Source organism: Salarias fasciatus, chromosome 1, assembly GCF_902148845.1.
Source record: "Salarias fasciatus chromosome 1, fSalaFa1.1, whole genome shotgun sequence".
Lineage (NCBI taxonomy): Eukaryota > Metazoa > Chordata > Actinopteri > Blenniiformes > Blenniidae > Salarias > Salarias fasciatus.
In genome coordinates, this window is record NC_043745.1 from 29,279,288 (window position 1) to 29,296,782 (window position 17,495).

Consider the following 17,495-nt stretch of genomic DNA (forward strand, 5'->3'; position numbering starts at 1 on the left):
TTTTTTTCCCGAAGATCTAAATGATAAAATACAAAATGAAAAAAGTAGGGAAAAAAGATTGTAGCGTTTATTTTGGTTGCTGTTGTTAAACTATTACCTTTTGGAGACCTTTTCGGGGGACAGATCGTGTAGTACTGACAGTTTGATTGGCTGCCTGATTGTCGGATTAGGACTGAGCCTGTTCTGTTGTTGTGTGTCAGGAGGACGCGCGCGCGGCCGCGCTCCGGTTGCCCGGCTCGCCGTGCGCCCTGCGGGGGTTCATCGCTCCGGGCAACCGCAGGCAGACAGCCGCAGCAGCAGCAGCAGGGTCAGGACTGGACGGAGGCGCTTTCGGAGCTCTCCACATTCCAGTTTGTGCAGGGTCGAGCGGAGATGACAGACCTGCTGCGGCTGGTGTCCGGGGGGGACAGGCAGACTTCACCTGGGCGGCTCTCTGCGGACGGTGGGGACAAACTTTTCCTTTTTTTTTATATTCTCATTTACCACACACTGTGCTCGTGAAGTGTTAAACTATCTTCCGGTGTGTGACACAAGTTTGGCTGTTTTCCAGATGTTCAGTGTGTTTGGGCCAGTGTGTCAGCGTACATTGAGCGTCAGTTAGCCTTAAATAAGGGGGTCCACGTGGCAGGACTTGGAAGCTTCACCTTTTCCCAGCAGAAGCTGCACATAGGACACAAGTTCACACTGGTCCAACGACCCATCTTCATCTTGTCCGGGAAGCTGATGCAGTCCCTAAGTCTGAAACAGGCCCGGCCGCTGGCTGTAGGTGAGTCCTGGAGTTGACAGGCTGTGATATCTGTCAACAACAATTAGGTTGCACTTTTTGTTTAGGTGCCAGCTCTAAATGTTTTATAAGCTGCATTCAATCCATTCATTCTTTTAGAATACATAATTTAATGATGAGCTACACTTCAGCCCAAAACCACTCCCAACAACGGAAAATCCTCTTCTAGTGTACGTCACTGGCCTGTCCTGAAGGCCTGATGGTCCACTTTAGAAACTCTGCATCTGGAGGAAAATGGATCTTCAAACATTTTCTCTATTTTCACTCGCTTTGTCATATTTCTGTTAAATTTCGGGATGTTGTGTCATTTGCCGGTTTGCCTCATATGTTTCTCAGTAATATTTCTCAGTAATATCTACGAGAAAAGCCTTACTTGTTGTTTTGATAAACTCTCAATATGTGAGAAAAGGCATCTGGCTTTAGGGAGGGCTGTGCCAAATATGATTATTCGTTTTATAAGTTATAAACTATAAATCTGTAAACCTTAACAAAGACTCAGTATGCAATTTTTTTTTCAACTTTAAATGGATCCAGTGAAAATTCTCACCTTAGATAGACAGAAACATGACAAGCAGATTACAAAACTTCTTATGAGATTAAGAAATGAATGATGGCAGTTTTGGCCCACAGGCTAGATGTTTGACACTTGTGCTTTATAGGATGAGAGAAAATGTAGTGGTGTCACCAACTATTCTACCGACAGAAATGGGAATCCGATCAAGAGCCCACTGTTAAGAAATTCCACTAATCTCGACCTCTATGAACACTAAATATGAATTTATTTGAAGGACATTTGATCACTGTTTTGTCGACAATTTGTATATCATTGCATGAAATGGTTTGTATTTGTCTGTACCTTTGACTTTGATCCAGATGAAATCACCTCTCACACTTGTTATCATTCGCTGTCTCCTGTGTGTGAATTGGGTTGAACCTATAAGAAAAAGTGTTTTTTTTTGTTTTTTTTAAATTTTCCTGTTGTGTTTTGTTTTTCTGTCATAGCCACACACGTACCAGTGGTGCAGCTAAACTTTGCTGCAGTGTCGCAGGACTCACCCTTCAGCCGAGACGTAGTGGAGGGCTGCGTCAGAGACACTCTCCTGCTGCTGTTCAGAGCTCTGGCCTCTGAAAAACACGTGCTCCTCCCGTTCGAGGGAATAGGTGTGCTTTCATTTAAGAACAACAAGGTCAGCTCCTTTCTGTCTCATTCTGTGACTCACATTCTGGACGATGTCCGCCGGTTTTCAGTTCTGTGTGATCCAACGCTATGTGCTTCTAAGGTCCAGATGAAATTCAAGGAAGACTTTATTAAAGCCATGGACGGAAGTGGAAAGCTGCTGTTAGCCTTTAACAAGGTGAGCAAACAGGCACTATTTTATTGTGTACAGTGTTTATTACAGTGTATTGAAGTCGTCCGTATTCCTGTCCCACCAGAGTCCTGGGAGCAGCGCCTCTTTAATGTCTGCGGGACTCTCCAGACTTCAGAGGCCGCAGACTGCCAACCCCATTACTTTGCCAACCGTTTGCCCTCCAAGTAACAGAGCTGCGGACAAAGACGGACAGTGTTTTCCACCAGCTTCGGACCAGAGGAACACAAAAGGTGAAAGATTCTTCCACAAATGACTGGCAGTCGGGGGCTGAGGTTTGACAGCGTTTTAATGAATCAATAATTGACTTGTGAAAAGCATACATATGTCAGTTTTCCTTCTGTAAAAGGTCTGCTTGACTTATTTTTTTATATTACAGTTAGTCCTCAAATGGGGCTCATTAAAAAATTTTCCAAAAAAGATTCCTCCCTTAAAAGTTTCCAAAGGTAGCATAACACTCACTGTGCACATCACAGTTAACTTTATTGTGTCCTGTTACGCATCAAGATGACAGTAATGTTTCTGTGGAAACACCGAATTAGGTTTCACAGTAAATGCTTGACTTGAGAAAAAAAAAAACCCACACCCTGTGGCAAGGTTTGAACTTTGCATGAGTTGATGACACATTTGTGTGTGTATTTGAAAATTTCAGAGGAGAAACAGGCTTCAACAAAGCTGCTGAGTTCATATTTCATCTATTTTAATGAGTGCCTAAAGGTCATGACATTTTCTATATGAACTGCTTTTGATTGTTTCCAAACATTGGAATTATCTCCTTCGCGTAGCTTCAAAGTCATCAGACAGTCATGAGCAAGGCTTGCAGAGTGGAGTCAGATTTCCCGGAATACCAAACTGTTGCTTTGTGCAACTATGCTTATCATCTCAGAGTGTTTTGTGTTTCCACAGAGGTTCCTCAGCAGAGCGACTCTAAATCCCATCAGAGTCTGCAGCCTGCCAAGATGAAAGCTGTCAGCGTGTCTGAACATCCGACTCCAAACCCCCCTATGGAGCCAACAGACAAGTACTCCACACACAAAAACACACAGATAAGCACAAACACACACTGTGCTGAAGTGGTTCAGCTTGCAGTCCATTCAGTGCTTCTTTGCAGGAAGGACAGTTAGTCAGAGAGCTGAGAGCTCTGCGGTGGCCTTATATTGTCTCTGCCCCCGAGGCGGCTTCCAGCTCCATTAATGATGCAAAGCTAGCCATGGGACAGATTCCTCCTCTGTCAGTACCTCCATGTACTGTCAGCTTGCACATGCATGGGAACACACACCTAGAATCAATGTACCTGTTGCTCCTGGGTAAGTTGGATTGGCTTACATTCATGAATTGCAGACTTACTCCACACTCAGCCACTATTTCCCTAACAGTGGTCCTTACAATTTCTTGATGATGAATAGAAATTAACAAAATAAGAGAAGAACCAAAAAGAAAAAACCTGTAAAATGGCCACTTTGACACTATAGAGAGAAAAAAAAGCAGTTCCTGTTTAGCAGGCAGAGCCATGAGTCAAAAAGCGAAGTCATGCTGGAAACATCTGTAAACACATCGACTTCACCAGAAAACACAACATCCTCAGTTTATCTATTGAATACAATCCCTTACAAGCAACTCAGTTATAACACAGCTCACTGTGAAACTGCGTCATATTTTTCACAAAGAATTCACTCTATGGGCCTAAAGGTAATGGATGTGCTTTGACTCCCAGGAGCAGCATGTCCGGCTCACTGCGACAGACTCCAAAGCTGGAGGACGCCGTCCTGAATGTGACCTGCTCTGGTCACAGCCGTGCTGGACAGGTGGGGGCGCCATGGTGAAGACTTAGGCAATGAATACATAGACGTCAGATTTTCATTTTGAGATTTTGCATGATTTATTGCTATCACTTCTACTTTCTCTTCTAGCTGTGACCTTCCCGTGGTCACCGTTTCAATTCACTTTCACTTCTCCTATGGTCACATTTCCCTTTGAACCTGCCAAAACTATTTGCTTCCAGCTAAGCAGGTCTAAAAAATTTGATGACGTGCAACAGACAGACAAGAGTCAAACAAATATTTGGAGAACACAGTGTAGTATTTGGTGTGGAAGAGAAAAATGTTACAATAATAAAAAAAAAAAAAAAAGGCAGATGAATCATGACTTCCTTTAATTGACTACTCCTTGGATGCTGGTGGGTTATTGGCAGCTCCTTTTACACCTGATTTTGTTTGCAGGTGACTGCAGAGACAACTTCAAGTTGCAGTGAGCGGCTGGCAGTCCTTTATATGACCGTCCTGCTGGTTTGGTCCCCGTAGGAGCTGTGCTACCTCTGCATGCAGCGGACCCAGAGAAACGTCCCGGTGTACCTGAGGGAGCAGCAGCAGGCCGAGGAGAAAGCTCAGGAGCAACTGCTGCTGCTCAGAGAGCAACAGAAAGACAAGCAGTACATGGAGGAGCAACAGGTGTGTGTGTGTGTGTGTGTGTGTGTGTGTGTGTGTGTGTGTGTGTGTGTGTGTGTGTGTGTGTGTGTGTGTGGTGTGTGTGTGTGTGTGTTCTTGTATTTCTATCCTTGTCGGGGCCAAATGTCCCCACAAGGATAGCAAAACGTGGAACGACGTGCCTTGTGGGGACCTTTTTCCGGTCCTAAGTAGGAGAAACAGTGTTTTCTTGACCATGTTGTTGTTACTGAAAAAAGTAAAAGTGCAAAAACATTTCTTTAGGGTTAGGCTTTGTTGTGGTGTGGGTTAGGGTTAGGGTAAGGGTCAGGGTTAGGGGCTAGACATGAATGGGAGTCAATGGACGGTCCCCACAAGGATAGAAATACAAGACTGTGTGTCTGTGTGTGTGTGTGTGTGTGTGTGTGTGTGTGTGTGTGTGTGTGTGTGTGTGTGTGTCCATCACAGTGCCTGCGGGGATTTTTTAATTTGCCCCCAGGTAATACTCTAAATGGACGAGAAACACAATTTGAAACTCAACCATTAGACTTTCATGTGATGTAACTGATCTCTGGAAAACCAGAGTGCGCAGGGAAATCACACACATGAACAGAGAGAACATGCAGACTCCACACAGAAAGGCCCATAAGACTAAAGAACAATCAGGAAGATTGAGTGTAAACCACTACAACACAATGAAGCTGACTTGAGAGTTTTCAGTGGTTTCAATAATGAAAACGGGAAAACATTACAACCCTGTTCGAGTTACTGTAAACGAGTGAGTTACTCATAAAAACAATGGACCTGACGAAGAGCAATAGATCTTGTAAAATAACAAAAAAGAATAAATAACCTAAAGGGTGTTTCCAGACTGTTTGGTGCCAGAGGGCTGAGAAGCAGTTTAATTTTTTATTTGCCCCACCATGGGACTTGTGGGAGGTTGGTTCAAAACAAACAAACTCTGAATGACTTGTGAAGCTTTGTTGTTCAAACTCATGTTCAGTAAAGTACTCCATGAAAAAAACAAAAAAACAATAGGCCTGAACATAAATTTACTCACCAAAGAAAATAAAACAATGATAATTGCCCCAGTGAAAATAGTACACCATGCTTTGAATAGTTTTTATTTGCCAGTCACACGGTGTGTTTTTCTTTCTGGCAGGCCAAGCTGAATGAACAGCGTGAGCATGCGAAGCAGATAGCAAAATTCAACATTCACATGTCAGGAAAGAAAGAGGAGACTCGCCTCCCTTTGTACCTGGTAAGTGGAAATGAATGTGAAAGCTGTAACGTAACCTCTATAAAGCCATTTCCTCCAGCTGACCTCACTGGTCCTTTCAGTAAGTTTCCCTATGTTCTGCAGCTTCTCTAGAAAAGAGTAATCATCTCATCACCACGATGTCAGATAAACTCAGGCTTTTATAAGAAGTGGAGCTTTGCTGAACTTTGTCCAAGGTTGCGTTTGCCATGACTTCTTCTGAGGAAGCTGGAGGATGTTGATGTGAAACAGCGGCGGGAGTTCCCTGTGAACTTTGTTTGAATTCTTTGGGTGTGGGCTTCGTTCTGTGAGACAAGACTGTCACACTCCACTTAAAAACTGAGACAAAATACAGCCGAATGTGAATGCAAGAGAATGAAAGCATTAAGAAATTAAAATCTTAATTAAAACTGGAGGTGGAAACCAAAAAAATCATGAATACAGCAAGTAGAAATTTGAGAAACAACTGATTGGTGTAATCTTAGAATATGCAGTTTTACTGATACTTACACATGTTTAAAGGTGAGGAATGTTCCAGAATAACCCCAAATACTTTAAAGGTGTGTTAAGGAGTTTTACAACCTTAAAAATACTTATTTTCCACCATGAATATGTTACACAGTTTTAATGATGTGTACAATGTGCCCTGACATATTCATTACAAGTACCTCTAACAGCGCTAAATTGTCACTTGAAAGTTGCAGTGCCGGTCCGGCACCAGCATTTTTTTGGGGAGAATTTGAAAGGAATGACGTAATGCATGCTCCGGCTTGTTAGGTTTCATTATGTCCGCCATTAGTCCGCCAGATGCTTAGTGAGCAACAACTGAGCAGGATCTTCCAGAAAGTAAGAAAAGACTGGCTTCTAGCACTGCCACAGCTCCACACAGACTCCACCAGGTAAAAGAAACTTAAATCTTACTTGAGCGCTTCCAAACGAGCGAAGACGTAGTCCCCCAATTCCGTGCACGCGAGCCACAGGGACGAGTTTTTCACTAAGCTGCATTACGCCCAAGGCCTGCAGGGGGCGCTGTTTCGCATAAAACGTGCAAACTCCTCAATGCACCTTTAAACCTGAGTGAAGCTCTCCCGAAGGTGGGAGTTGAAAACTGAGGGCTGCCATCAAGCTGAAGAAGGAGTCCTATCGAGCCTTGTTGGCTCACGGGACTCCAGAAGCAGCTGACAGGTACCGGCAGGCCAAGCGAACTGCAGCCCGAGTGGTTGTGGAGGCAAAAACTCGGGTCTGGGAGGAGTTCGGGGAGGCCATGGAGGAAGACTATCGGTCGGCCTCGAAGAAATTCTGGCAAACCGTCCGGCGCCTCAGGAGGGGAAAGCAGGTCTCCGCCAACACTGTTTACAGTGGAGGTGGGGAGTTGCTGACCTCAACTGGGGATATCATAGGACGGTGGAAGGAATACTTCAAGGACCTCCTCAATGCCGTCGCCACGTCTTCCGTGGATGAAGCAGAGGCTGAGGTCTCAGAGGTGGATTCGTCCATCACCCAGGCCGAAGTCACCGAGGTGGTCGGTAAGCTAGGCACCGGGGGTGGACGAGATTCACCCTGAGTACCTCAAGTCTCTGGATGTGCAGGGACTGTCTTGGTTGACACGTCTCTGCAACATCGCGTGGCAGTCGGGGACAGTGCCTCTGGATTGGCAGACCGGGGTGGTGGTCCCCCTGTTTAAAAAGGGGGACCGGAGGGTGTGCTCCAACTATAGGGGGATCACACTCCTCAGCCTCCCCGGGAAAGTCTATTCAAGGGTACTGGAGAGGAGGATCCGAGCGATAGTCGAACCTCGGATTCAGGAGGAACAATGCGGTTTTCGTCCTGGTCGTGGAACAGTGGACCAGCTCTACACCCTCCATAGGGTGCTCGAGGGGTCGTGGGAGTTTGCCCAACCAGTCCACATGTGTTTTGTGGACTTGGAGAAGGCGTTCGACCGCGTCCCTCGTGGTGTCTTGTGGGGGGTGCTCCGGGAATACGGAGTCTGGGGCCCCCTGTTAAGGGCCGTCCGTTCTCTGTATGACCGGAGTAGGAGTCTGGTCCGCATTGCCGGCAGTAAGTCGGACCTGTTCCCAGTGCATGTTGGACTCCGGCAGGGCTGCCCTTTGTCACCGGTTCTGTTCATCATTTTTATGGACAGAATTTCTAGGTGCGGCCAGGGGCCGGAGGGGCTCCGGTTCGGGGACCACAGGATTTCATCTCTGCTTTTTGCAGATGATGTTGTCCTGTTGGCTTCATCGAACCCGGACCTACAGCATGCACTGGGGCGATTCGCAGCCGAGTGTGAAGCGACAGGAATGAGGATCAGCACCTCCAAATCCGAGGCCATGGTCCTCAACCGGAACAAGGTGGCTTGCCCTCTCCAGGTAGGTGGAGAGACCCTAGCCCAGGTGGAGGAGTTTAAGTATCCTGGGGTCTTGTTCACGAGTGGGGGATGGATGGAGCGTGAGATTGACAGGCGGATCGGTGCAGCGTCTGCAGTGATGCAGTCGTTGAATCGGTCCGTTGTGGTGAAGATGGAGCTGAGCCGAAAGGCGAAGCTCTCGATTTACCGGTCAATCTACGTTCCCACCCTCACCTATGGTCATGAGCTTTGGGTCATGACCGAAAGGACAAGATCCCGGATACAAGCGGCCGAAATGAGCTTCCTCCGTAGGGTGGCTGGGCGCTCCCTTAGAGATAGGGTGAGGAGCTCAGTCACCAGGGAGGAGCTCGGAGTAGAGCCGCTTCTCCTCCACATCGAGAGGGGCCAGCTGAGGTGGCTCGGGCATCTGTTTAGGATGCCTCCTGGACGCCTCCCTGGGGAGGTTTTCCGGGCATGTCCCACCAGGAGGAGACCCCGGGGAAGACCCAGGACACACTGGAGAGACTATGTCTCTCGGCTGGCCTGGGAACGCCTTGGGATCCTCCCAGAGGAGCTGGAGGAAGTGTCTGGGGACAGGAAAGTCTGCGCATCTCTGCTGAGACTGCTGCCCCCGCGACCCGGCCCCGGATAAGCGGTTGAAGATGGATGGATGGATGGATGGATGGATGGATGGATGGATGGATGGATGGATGGATGGATGGACTTTAAACCTGTGTTGCACTTTGTTATTTAATAATATATGTTCGGTTTGATTAACTGATGAATTTCCAGCTGGAACATTTAAACACTTCCCCATTGTTTCATCTGTCCTCATGAGTCCAATTTACACTATCAAATCTACCTTCTTACATTTCTGATATCAATGTCTGCCGTTCAAGTACAATTCAAACTTTTTCATGTGCATATTGGCTTTGATTTTGTAGTCTGGGTGTTTGTCGATATTTTTATGTGCTATGAATTGTAGATATTTCAGCCAGATATTTTATATTTTAATTGAATTCCTGCTATTGATCTTAATTTATAAGGGGTTTAAAAAAAGTAAGTCTTCAAGAAACTGCTTTTATTTGAGTATTTTAAAAATTTGCTCTCAATTACATTTGAGTACAATTTTAACAATAAAAAAGTAATTCTAACTGTGTACTTATTCATAGGTCTCTCCTCTCTTAATCACACACACTGATTACTCCCTGCATCCTTTGAGTAACAGCTGATTAAAACTGAGTATCTTCTCTGGGTGGCCTTCAGAATTCGTTCATCTTCCCGACTCGTCCGCTCACGCCTCCCAGAAGGATCCAGCAGCATCATTACATGAGCGAGCTGGAGAGGCAGATCGGAGATCGCCGCAAACACGAGGCTGAGGACCAGCAGAGCCGTCTTCTCATGGAGCGCCTCGACCACGTCCAGCTCATTCAGGAGTGAGTAACAGTGGTACGCCGCATGTGATTGAAGTAGTCCTCAGATGCAGGAAATCACATTTTGTGTGTGTGTGTGTGTGTGTGTGTGTGTGTGTGTGTGTGTGTGTGTGTGTGTGTGTGTGTCTGTGTGTCTGTGTGTGTTTTTGAGTGTGTGTGTGTGTGTGTGTGTGTGTGTGTGTGTGTGTGTGTGTGTGTGTGTCTGTGTGTGTCTGTGTCTGTGTCTGTGTCTGTGTGTGTGTGTGTGTGTGTTTTTGAGTGTGTGTGTGTGTCTGTGTGTGTGTGTGTTTTAGAATTGCTTTGCAGAAGGCTCAGCAGATTCAGCAGAAACAGGAGAAAACACAACATTACAAGAAGGCTTTGGATGCTCAGGCAAGAAGATACAACACAAAGTTTGTCATTTTTAGGTGATATCATTTCAAAAATGTTTTTCACTCGTTCTGTTGTGAAATGACACAAGCAACAGTCATCTAGGTCAGTACTTGGATGAATGAGTGAATATTTATTGAAAATCTTATGTAAATATTGCAAAAAGACAGTATGGGTGTTGGGCTGTCGTGAATAAACGACTCAACCCTTTAACAGTTTGAGCACCAAGATATTCAGTATGCACAAGATATTAATTTTTTTCTTTCACCGTGAATCAAACCACCAATATGGAGATAATCTTGAATAAGTTCAAAATGAAACCACATTCAAAAACAATGCAGAAATATTACGGCGCAGACTGAGAGAGTGAAAACGAAGGTATTTTGGTGGATTGTTCAACAGAAACCAGCTGTTAAAAGTGTTGCTGTGTTCACCTCTATGATAAGTGTCTACTGACGATTGTAAAATTGCTTCTAAAAAACAAACTATTTCCATAATATGAGAAGATGTAGCCACTTTTGTTCCTGGCAGACAAAGACGAGGTCAAAGGGACACTGTCATTAAATTAAAAACAGATGATACTTTGCTTTTACGTTGATGGCTTTGTCTTTATTTTCTTTCTATATCGTTTTACTCGTCTTATCCGACGAAACATGCAAAGAAATACAAGAATAAGGCTGATGCACAGCAAAAAACCATGTAGCAAGCCTCTTTTTAATTGGAGATATTGAACCTCTACCTCTATCCTGACTTTGACAAAGCAGTGTGGTCTCATGGTTAGACGGCTATAATCATATGGAGCATTTCATAACTTCATGTTAATTTATTTCTCATAACTGAGTCCACACTTTTAACTGTGTGGGTTCATGAAGATTGAAATGTAGCGCTTTGTTCAGCCCGTCCCGTCTGCTTCATGACAGGATTGATGACAGATTGGCTGTCCGGAATAAAACACTCCCTAAAGCCAGTGTTCACTTTTTCCTTTTTGTAACTCACAGCATCATCAACAGACTTCAATCTGAAATGAGCATGTTTGACTTTTACTCCCCCAGGTGGGGGTGAAGAAGTGTTTCAAACCTCCGGAGTGCCAGCCTGACGAATCTCAGTTCAGCCGCTGTGAGACAGCAGTGAACAATGCAGAGAGCCGGGATCGAGCACAAAAGGTCACCTGCTTTGTATTGTATATCTCCAGACTTCACGTTTCAGCACTGATCTCATGCATGCAGCAAACAAACACAGACTTTGTTATTTTGTGCACAAGCGTGTGGAACAGGAGGATCTAATTGGCTTTTGTCTTTTATGTATCTTTCATTAAATCTTGTTTTCTACTGAAAGCTGTGTATTCCATTTGCTGACAGGTTTTCCAGGTAAATTTCAGTACAGCGACTCAGAGAAAGAAGGATGAGCTGCAGAACCGCCAGCTTCAGCTGGAGAAAGAAAGTGAAATGCTCAGACGTGGCAAAATGGAGTGAGTGAATGAAATATTTGACAATGGTTATGAGGTGAAGACAACAACATTTTAAGTGTGACAGCTATGGGTGTTTCTCCGTTCAGGCTAATACTGGACCGCATCAGTCGCTTTGAGAAGAAGCGGGACATCAGTAAGTCCCTGAAGAATGAGTGGTGCCGCAGCGCCAGGCTCAAACACATGAGAGACGAGGAGGAGCGGCGCTTCCTGAGGTGTGTGGACGACAGAGAATTACACCAGGATGTGATTTTCACTCACATCGATGGGGGTTAAAACTGGACTGTCACCACTTGCATTTAAAGATGAAGCTCACACGATGAATTCTAACGTCACCTCAACGTTTCCCATAATCTCTCAATAAAAGATGTTGTTGTTAACGACTGACCCATGGGCAATAACGTTCATTCATTCGGCTTTCAGAAGCTTTAAAGAAAATTTTTTAAAACAGTAATTCTTCACAAAAAAACTGCAGCTACAAGGGAAAAAAAGAGCGTCATTCTGAATCGTTGTTTACATATAGTGTATTTCCCATGCTTGGCTGAGCTAAATCGTGAAATGAAATAGGACATACAGTAGAAATAAAGCCATCAAATGAATCATCCCACATGTGAGGTTACAGAAATGCTGATTTGTGGACAGTAGTTCCTCAAACTAAATACCAGATATCAGTCATGTAATGTTCATATGAATCAGATCATCTTTTTGTTTAATGACCGGCAAAACTAACACCTGAGCCATTTCTATATTGCTTACTAAAATCTCAGTAGTTTGAAAAATGTCACTTATAGATGTTAAATGATATGTCTGTAGCTGTTTCAAGACCTTAATGTCCTTCCATGCTATGCAATATTTTCGGATTCCAGAAAACACAGAATGTGATGTTGTTATTCTTGTGCGAGCACGTGCAATCGGTGGACTTGTCGGTGACTGGTAGACTTGAAGAAGGAATAAATTTACGGGTACACATCATCAGTAGTGTTCCTGTGGGTCTTAGGGTGTTTCGGCCTTGAACACTGTACACCCTCCCCAGAGGCAGCCAGCTGCAGGATGATCAGTCCTGAGCTTGCATCCCAAGTCCAATTAGTCATGAGTCACCTTGGCTGTCCGCATGCCTCCTGTCTCACTACTTGGGGGCCCAACTGTGGTCGTTCCTCTCCAGCCAGAGCCACTGGCTGCTCCTTTCGGCTGCTTCTGACGCAGCTTTAACGGCTGTGCGCTGGCTGTGGCCCCTCACTCCCAGGTCCGCCAGAAGCCTTATGGTGGATGTTCCAATGAAGCCTCTGCACCCAACTTCCACTGGGTGAATTTCAGCATTCCAGCCATGATTTCGAGCTTCCGCGGCCAGCTCGAAATACCGCAGGTGCTTCTGCTCACATGCCTCCTCCATGTTATTACAAACTTAAATTTTGTCCAGTTTTGCTTTACAATATTGAGTGCTGCTGTGTTATTAGCAAAATAGAACTTACTGGATTTGTTGGGACTATGTTTAAAGTGGATACTGTCACTCTGCGGTAGTTTTCGGTGTACACTGCAAAAATTAAGGCACTCTTCTTCTGATGTTCAAATCAAATCAAATCAAATCAGATTTTCTTTATATAGCACTTTTCATATTAATAAAAACAACGCAAAGTGCTGAACAGTAAAAACAGTCATAAAAACAAAAAGAATAAAAACTGCGCCATCAAACGGTATGCACCACACACGCAAGCGCACGCACACACACACACACACACACACACACACACACACACACACACACACACACACACACACACTCTCCCATTAATTTGCACAGAACAGAGGAGACATGGCATGGCACTGAGCATCTTGGGAAAACACCACCAGTGGGGCCGCCCACACCAGGAGAAATCGAGGGTCAATTAATACTGGGGCTCCAGCGCCCGACCCCCGACCCCGACAGACCAAGGGAACTCACACACCAAAGTGTGGAGCCCCCCAGGCCAGCCAGGACCAGAGGACCCGGGCACAGTAACCCCAGCGTTGAACCAGGACCAACTCCCGGTGTGAAGGACCCCCCTGAGGAAACACTGGAATTAAACAGCTAAAGCATAATAAAATATGACACGAAATTAAAATAAGATAATAAGATAGGATTACAAAGTAAAAAAGTAAAACAAGTTGAAAGTGCATAATAAAATAGAATAAAATTACATAAATAAGAATGGAATTAGAGGACTTAAAAAGGTCAGTTAAAAGCCTGATTAAAAAGGTGTGTTTTCAACCTCCCTTTTTAAAATATCAACAGTCTCTGCGGTCCTGAGGTTCTCCGGCATAGGCGGGGGCCGTAGTGGCCAAAAGCCGCCTCGCCATGAGTCTTGGTTCTAGCTTTAGGAACACACAATAAGCTGCTGCCAGAGGACCTCAGGGCCCGCGAGGGTCGATAGGGTAAAAACAAGTCAGTTAAATAAGAAGGCGCAAGGCCGTTAAGACATTTAAAAACTAATAAGAGAACTTTAAAATCGATCCTGAAGCGGACAGGGAGTCAATGCAGCGACTGTAAAACAGGTGTAATGTGGCTCCGCCCCCTGGTCCTCATCAGCACACGAGCGGCTGAATTTTGTAATAGCTGTAGGTTTGAAATATTCTTTTTGGGAAGACCAGAGAGCAAGGCATTACAGTAGTCTAATCTACAGGAGATAAAAGCTGCATTAGCACCTCTGTACTGGCCTGAGAGAGAAACGGGCGGACTCTGGCAATATTCTTAAGATGATAAAATCCAATCTTAGTTATGTTTTTTATGTGCGGAATAAAACTTGGCTCAGAGTCAAAAATCACGCCCAGGTTTTTAACCGATTGTGCTTGTGTTTCCTCCCCAGCGTGTCTCAGCATGTTGATCTTTCTCCTCACTGTGTTCTCTGTGATCAGATCTGCAGGTCAGCTCCTGGTCGATAAGATTGCAGAGTACAGACGCTGCTGCCAGTGTCAGAGGAAGACCACCAACATGGGAGAAACCAACATCTGGAAAGACTCTAATTACCTTTCCGGCTCACAGTTTATGATCTGAACAGTGAATGGCTTCAACATCAATACCTCAAAGCCTAGATAAGACCTCAGTCTGACTCTCTCTACAGTTCAAGATGAAGATTTATGTACAAGAGATACTTTTGTGTAATGATTCCCAATATGCTGAATTTCTGATTCGACATATTGTTGTTGTGTTGGGTGTGTATTTTGTGTGTACAATTGTTACGTATGTTCTGGTATCAGGTTTTACGCAGCACATTGTCTCATTGATATACTTCACCTCAAAGCTAATTATTTGCCTAGTTCAGACACATGTTGTATGACCTATGTGATTTCTCTCTCTCTCTCGTAAGATGAGACATGAGAAATGTGCTGAACCAGCTTGGTTTGTTACCACAGAGCAGACACTTCTTGATGCAGAGATTTCACATCCTGATTTTTTTTTCTCATGTTTTATTGATATCTCAGCAGAAAATACTGAAAACAGTTCATGTGGCAATAAAAATTATGTGTGCTATCAATAAAAAAGCTGTTGTTTCCAGATGTATAAAGAAGCTGCTAAATCACAACACAAAGATTGTCTAACTCTATTGAAATATATTCTTCTATAGAGTTAAACTTTGAATTAAAGGTGCTGTAGGCAGGATTCCGCATCTCCGCCATCTTGCTTAGGGTTATGTTGCCCACTGGTTTTTCATATGTATTATTTCACTTTATCTGATATTATTGGTTCACTGAGTATAACAGTATATATGATTATTTGGAACTTCTGCAATTATCATTACATTCGTTATAGTTAGTTTCATTTTGATAAGTCTCAGGAAACCCGTGTCACGTGATCGCCCGGTCCACGCCAAGCTCGGGGTGTGGTCTTGTTATGTAGGGTAGGTCCACAGCCGGTTCATGGTGAGCTGGCGTGTGGGGCAGTAATCAGGCTGTGGCCTGCAGAAATGTGATTGTGGCTAAGACGTGTAAGTTTCCTTTTCTCTTCATTTGATTCACTGTTAACTTAATCCTAAATTATGCTGATTGTCACACTGTGTGTTTTCACAGGGGACTTTTTCCTTGTTGACACTTGTACAAAAAAAAAACCTTTAAAACTGAGCTCAAGGGACTACGGACTTGGTGTTCATTTCGAAGGGGCAACAGTTACCTAAGTAAGATGGCGATTTGACCCATCTAAGATGGCGATTTGAAACCCAGCACAGCCAATCCTGTCCTGTTTTCTCTGACATCGCGCTCTTACGCAAGTTAAGCCCCTCCCACAAGAACGTGCGACGAACACCCCTCGACCAATCAAGGTTAGAGCCTCGGGGCTCTTCTGATTGGTCAAAGATACCTGGAGCTGTTGAGAATCCTTTTCAGCTCAGAACAGAGACAGATGGAAACGCTGCGCCCTCGCGATAGTGCAGTTATGCTACTCTCCTAAAGGATTATCAATGGATACTCTTAACATTTAATCCAAAGAAAACACAGAAAAATTTGCATTGACTAGCAAAATCCTGCCTACAGCACCTTTAACAATTGGAGAAAAAAAAAATCAAGTTTCTCATCTTTTTAAAGGTTTCATCTGCAGTCCTGTTTATATTTATGTACCATTTAATTCTTCATTTTTGTTTTAACTTGGTCACATGCTTTGACCGTGTGGATATCATTTTTTGTTTCAGAAGTCTACTCTTTAGACACTTCATCTTAAAACCTGTTGAATATCCATCTGTTGTCAGTGCATGGGTGCAGACAAATAAATGCAATTAAAGTGAGTAAAAGTGACTTTAATCTCTGCAAAGAGACATAGTTGGAAATGTGTAGCAGCATATGTGTATTTTTTGGACTCAGGCAGTCCAATTCATGCTACAGTCACACAACAGTGATGGTCTTTTATCAGTGCACAGTGGCAAAGGGAGTAAAGAGCTCGCTTGTTGCTGACTGCTTCTGTCCTTGGACACTAAATACTTTGAGGGGTATCTGTCCTGCATCTGAACTCAGGAAGTGATGAGGAAAGTTGTCTGTTACACAACACAACACACACAGAGAAGTGCATTAGTTACAAAGAGATGAAAAGCCAGAGGGCCTCCGCAGGGCCCCAAGTTAGTGAGGACAGGAGTTGGAAAACTTTTTCAACAAGTCTTTTTCAACAAGTTTGCCCATAAATCATTACGTGGTGTAGCAAAGATCAAAGTTTGAAAAATAAAAAGAAAGAGGCGGAGATGGTGGGAAAAGGGAGGATGGGTTCATACAGTGGGGGTGTTTATAAGATGTTAAATGCTGGATTGCAGGAATATGAGAATATTGTTCTGGCTGTGGTCCCAGTTCTCAGTGAAGCCAGAACTCACTTAATGAGCTCATGGAGGCATTTCGCAGGCCTTTGTGTTGAAACAGATGCACATTAAATATCCCCTCACTATCTGGCTGATTAATTTAGCAACTGCACAAAGAGGTGTGTGTGTGTGTGTGTGTGTGTGTGTGTGTGTGTGTGTGTGTGTGTGTGTGTGTGTGTGTGTGTGTGTGTGTGTTGTGGTATGGAAACACACCCCCATGCAATGCATCACAGGACAGAGTCATGAAGAGGGATCCTTTCCCAGAATACACCCTGCAAACAATAACATTTGTAAACACTGCTGTCCCAATCAAGACGTTTTACCAGAAACTTACTGCATCAGACATCCAACGGGATAGGAGATTGTCTTGGAAGAACCAGTTTGCTTTGTTCTTTGCACATTTTATTTAGTTTCAACGATGCAACAAGTAAAATAACAAATTATTCCAAGCAAACTGTGGGAAAATCCCTAAAATTAAAAGCATAGTGAAAAACAAAAGTTTTTCATTAAGTCCAACTCTGCTTTGAACGTTTGTTTGTTTGTCTGTTTTTGAACCGCCCATCTCTTGAAAGGTACTGTGAGGTCCACAAATGAATAAACAAATCGTGGAGAATGACCTTGAAAAGGAAGCAAGGAAACACACACGCAGGATGTTTAAATGCGCCAGGCTTCCTGGCAGAGGTGGCAAAACAGCATGCACTCCTCACGGATTGGAAAAAGATATTCCGAAAAAAAAGAAAGAAAAG

At 44.2% G+C, this 17,495-nt stretch overlaps 1 protein-coding gene across 2 annotated transcripts; it reads left to right on the forward strand.

Moving 5' to 3' along the window:
* Positions 1–227: 227 nt before the first annotated feature.
* On the forward strand, positions 228–15,688 carry LOC115388323 (coiled-coil domain-containing protein 81). 2 transcript variants are annotated; one of them, XM_030091413.1, is made up of 15 exons: positions 228–442; positions 551–766; positions 1,787–1,971; positions 2,065–2,139; positions 2,219–2,384; positions 3,058–3,172; positions 3,866–3,956; positions 4,452–4,598; positions 5,734–5,832; positions 9,443–9,612; positions 9,903–9,981; positions 11,031–11,141; positions 11,337–11,446; positions 11,533–11,658; positions 14,333–15,688. In XM_030091413.1, the coding sequence occupies exons 1-15, from the start codon at positions 373–375 to the stop codon at positions 14,469–14,471; spliced, it is 1,899 nt and encodes a 632-aa protein (XP_029947273.1). In that variant the 5' UTR covers positions 228–372; the 3' UTR covers positions 14,472–15,688. The 2 variants fall into 2 exon arrangements, with proteins under 2 accessions (XP_029947273.1, XP_029947264.1); XM_030091404.1 differs by having other exon boundaries at positions 1,787–2,139.
* Positions 15,689–17,495: the final 1,807 nt, after the last annotated feature.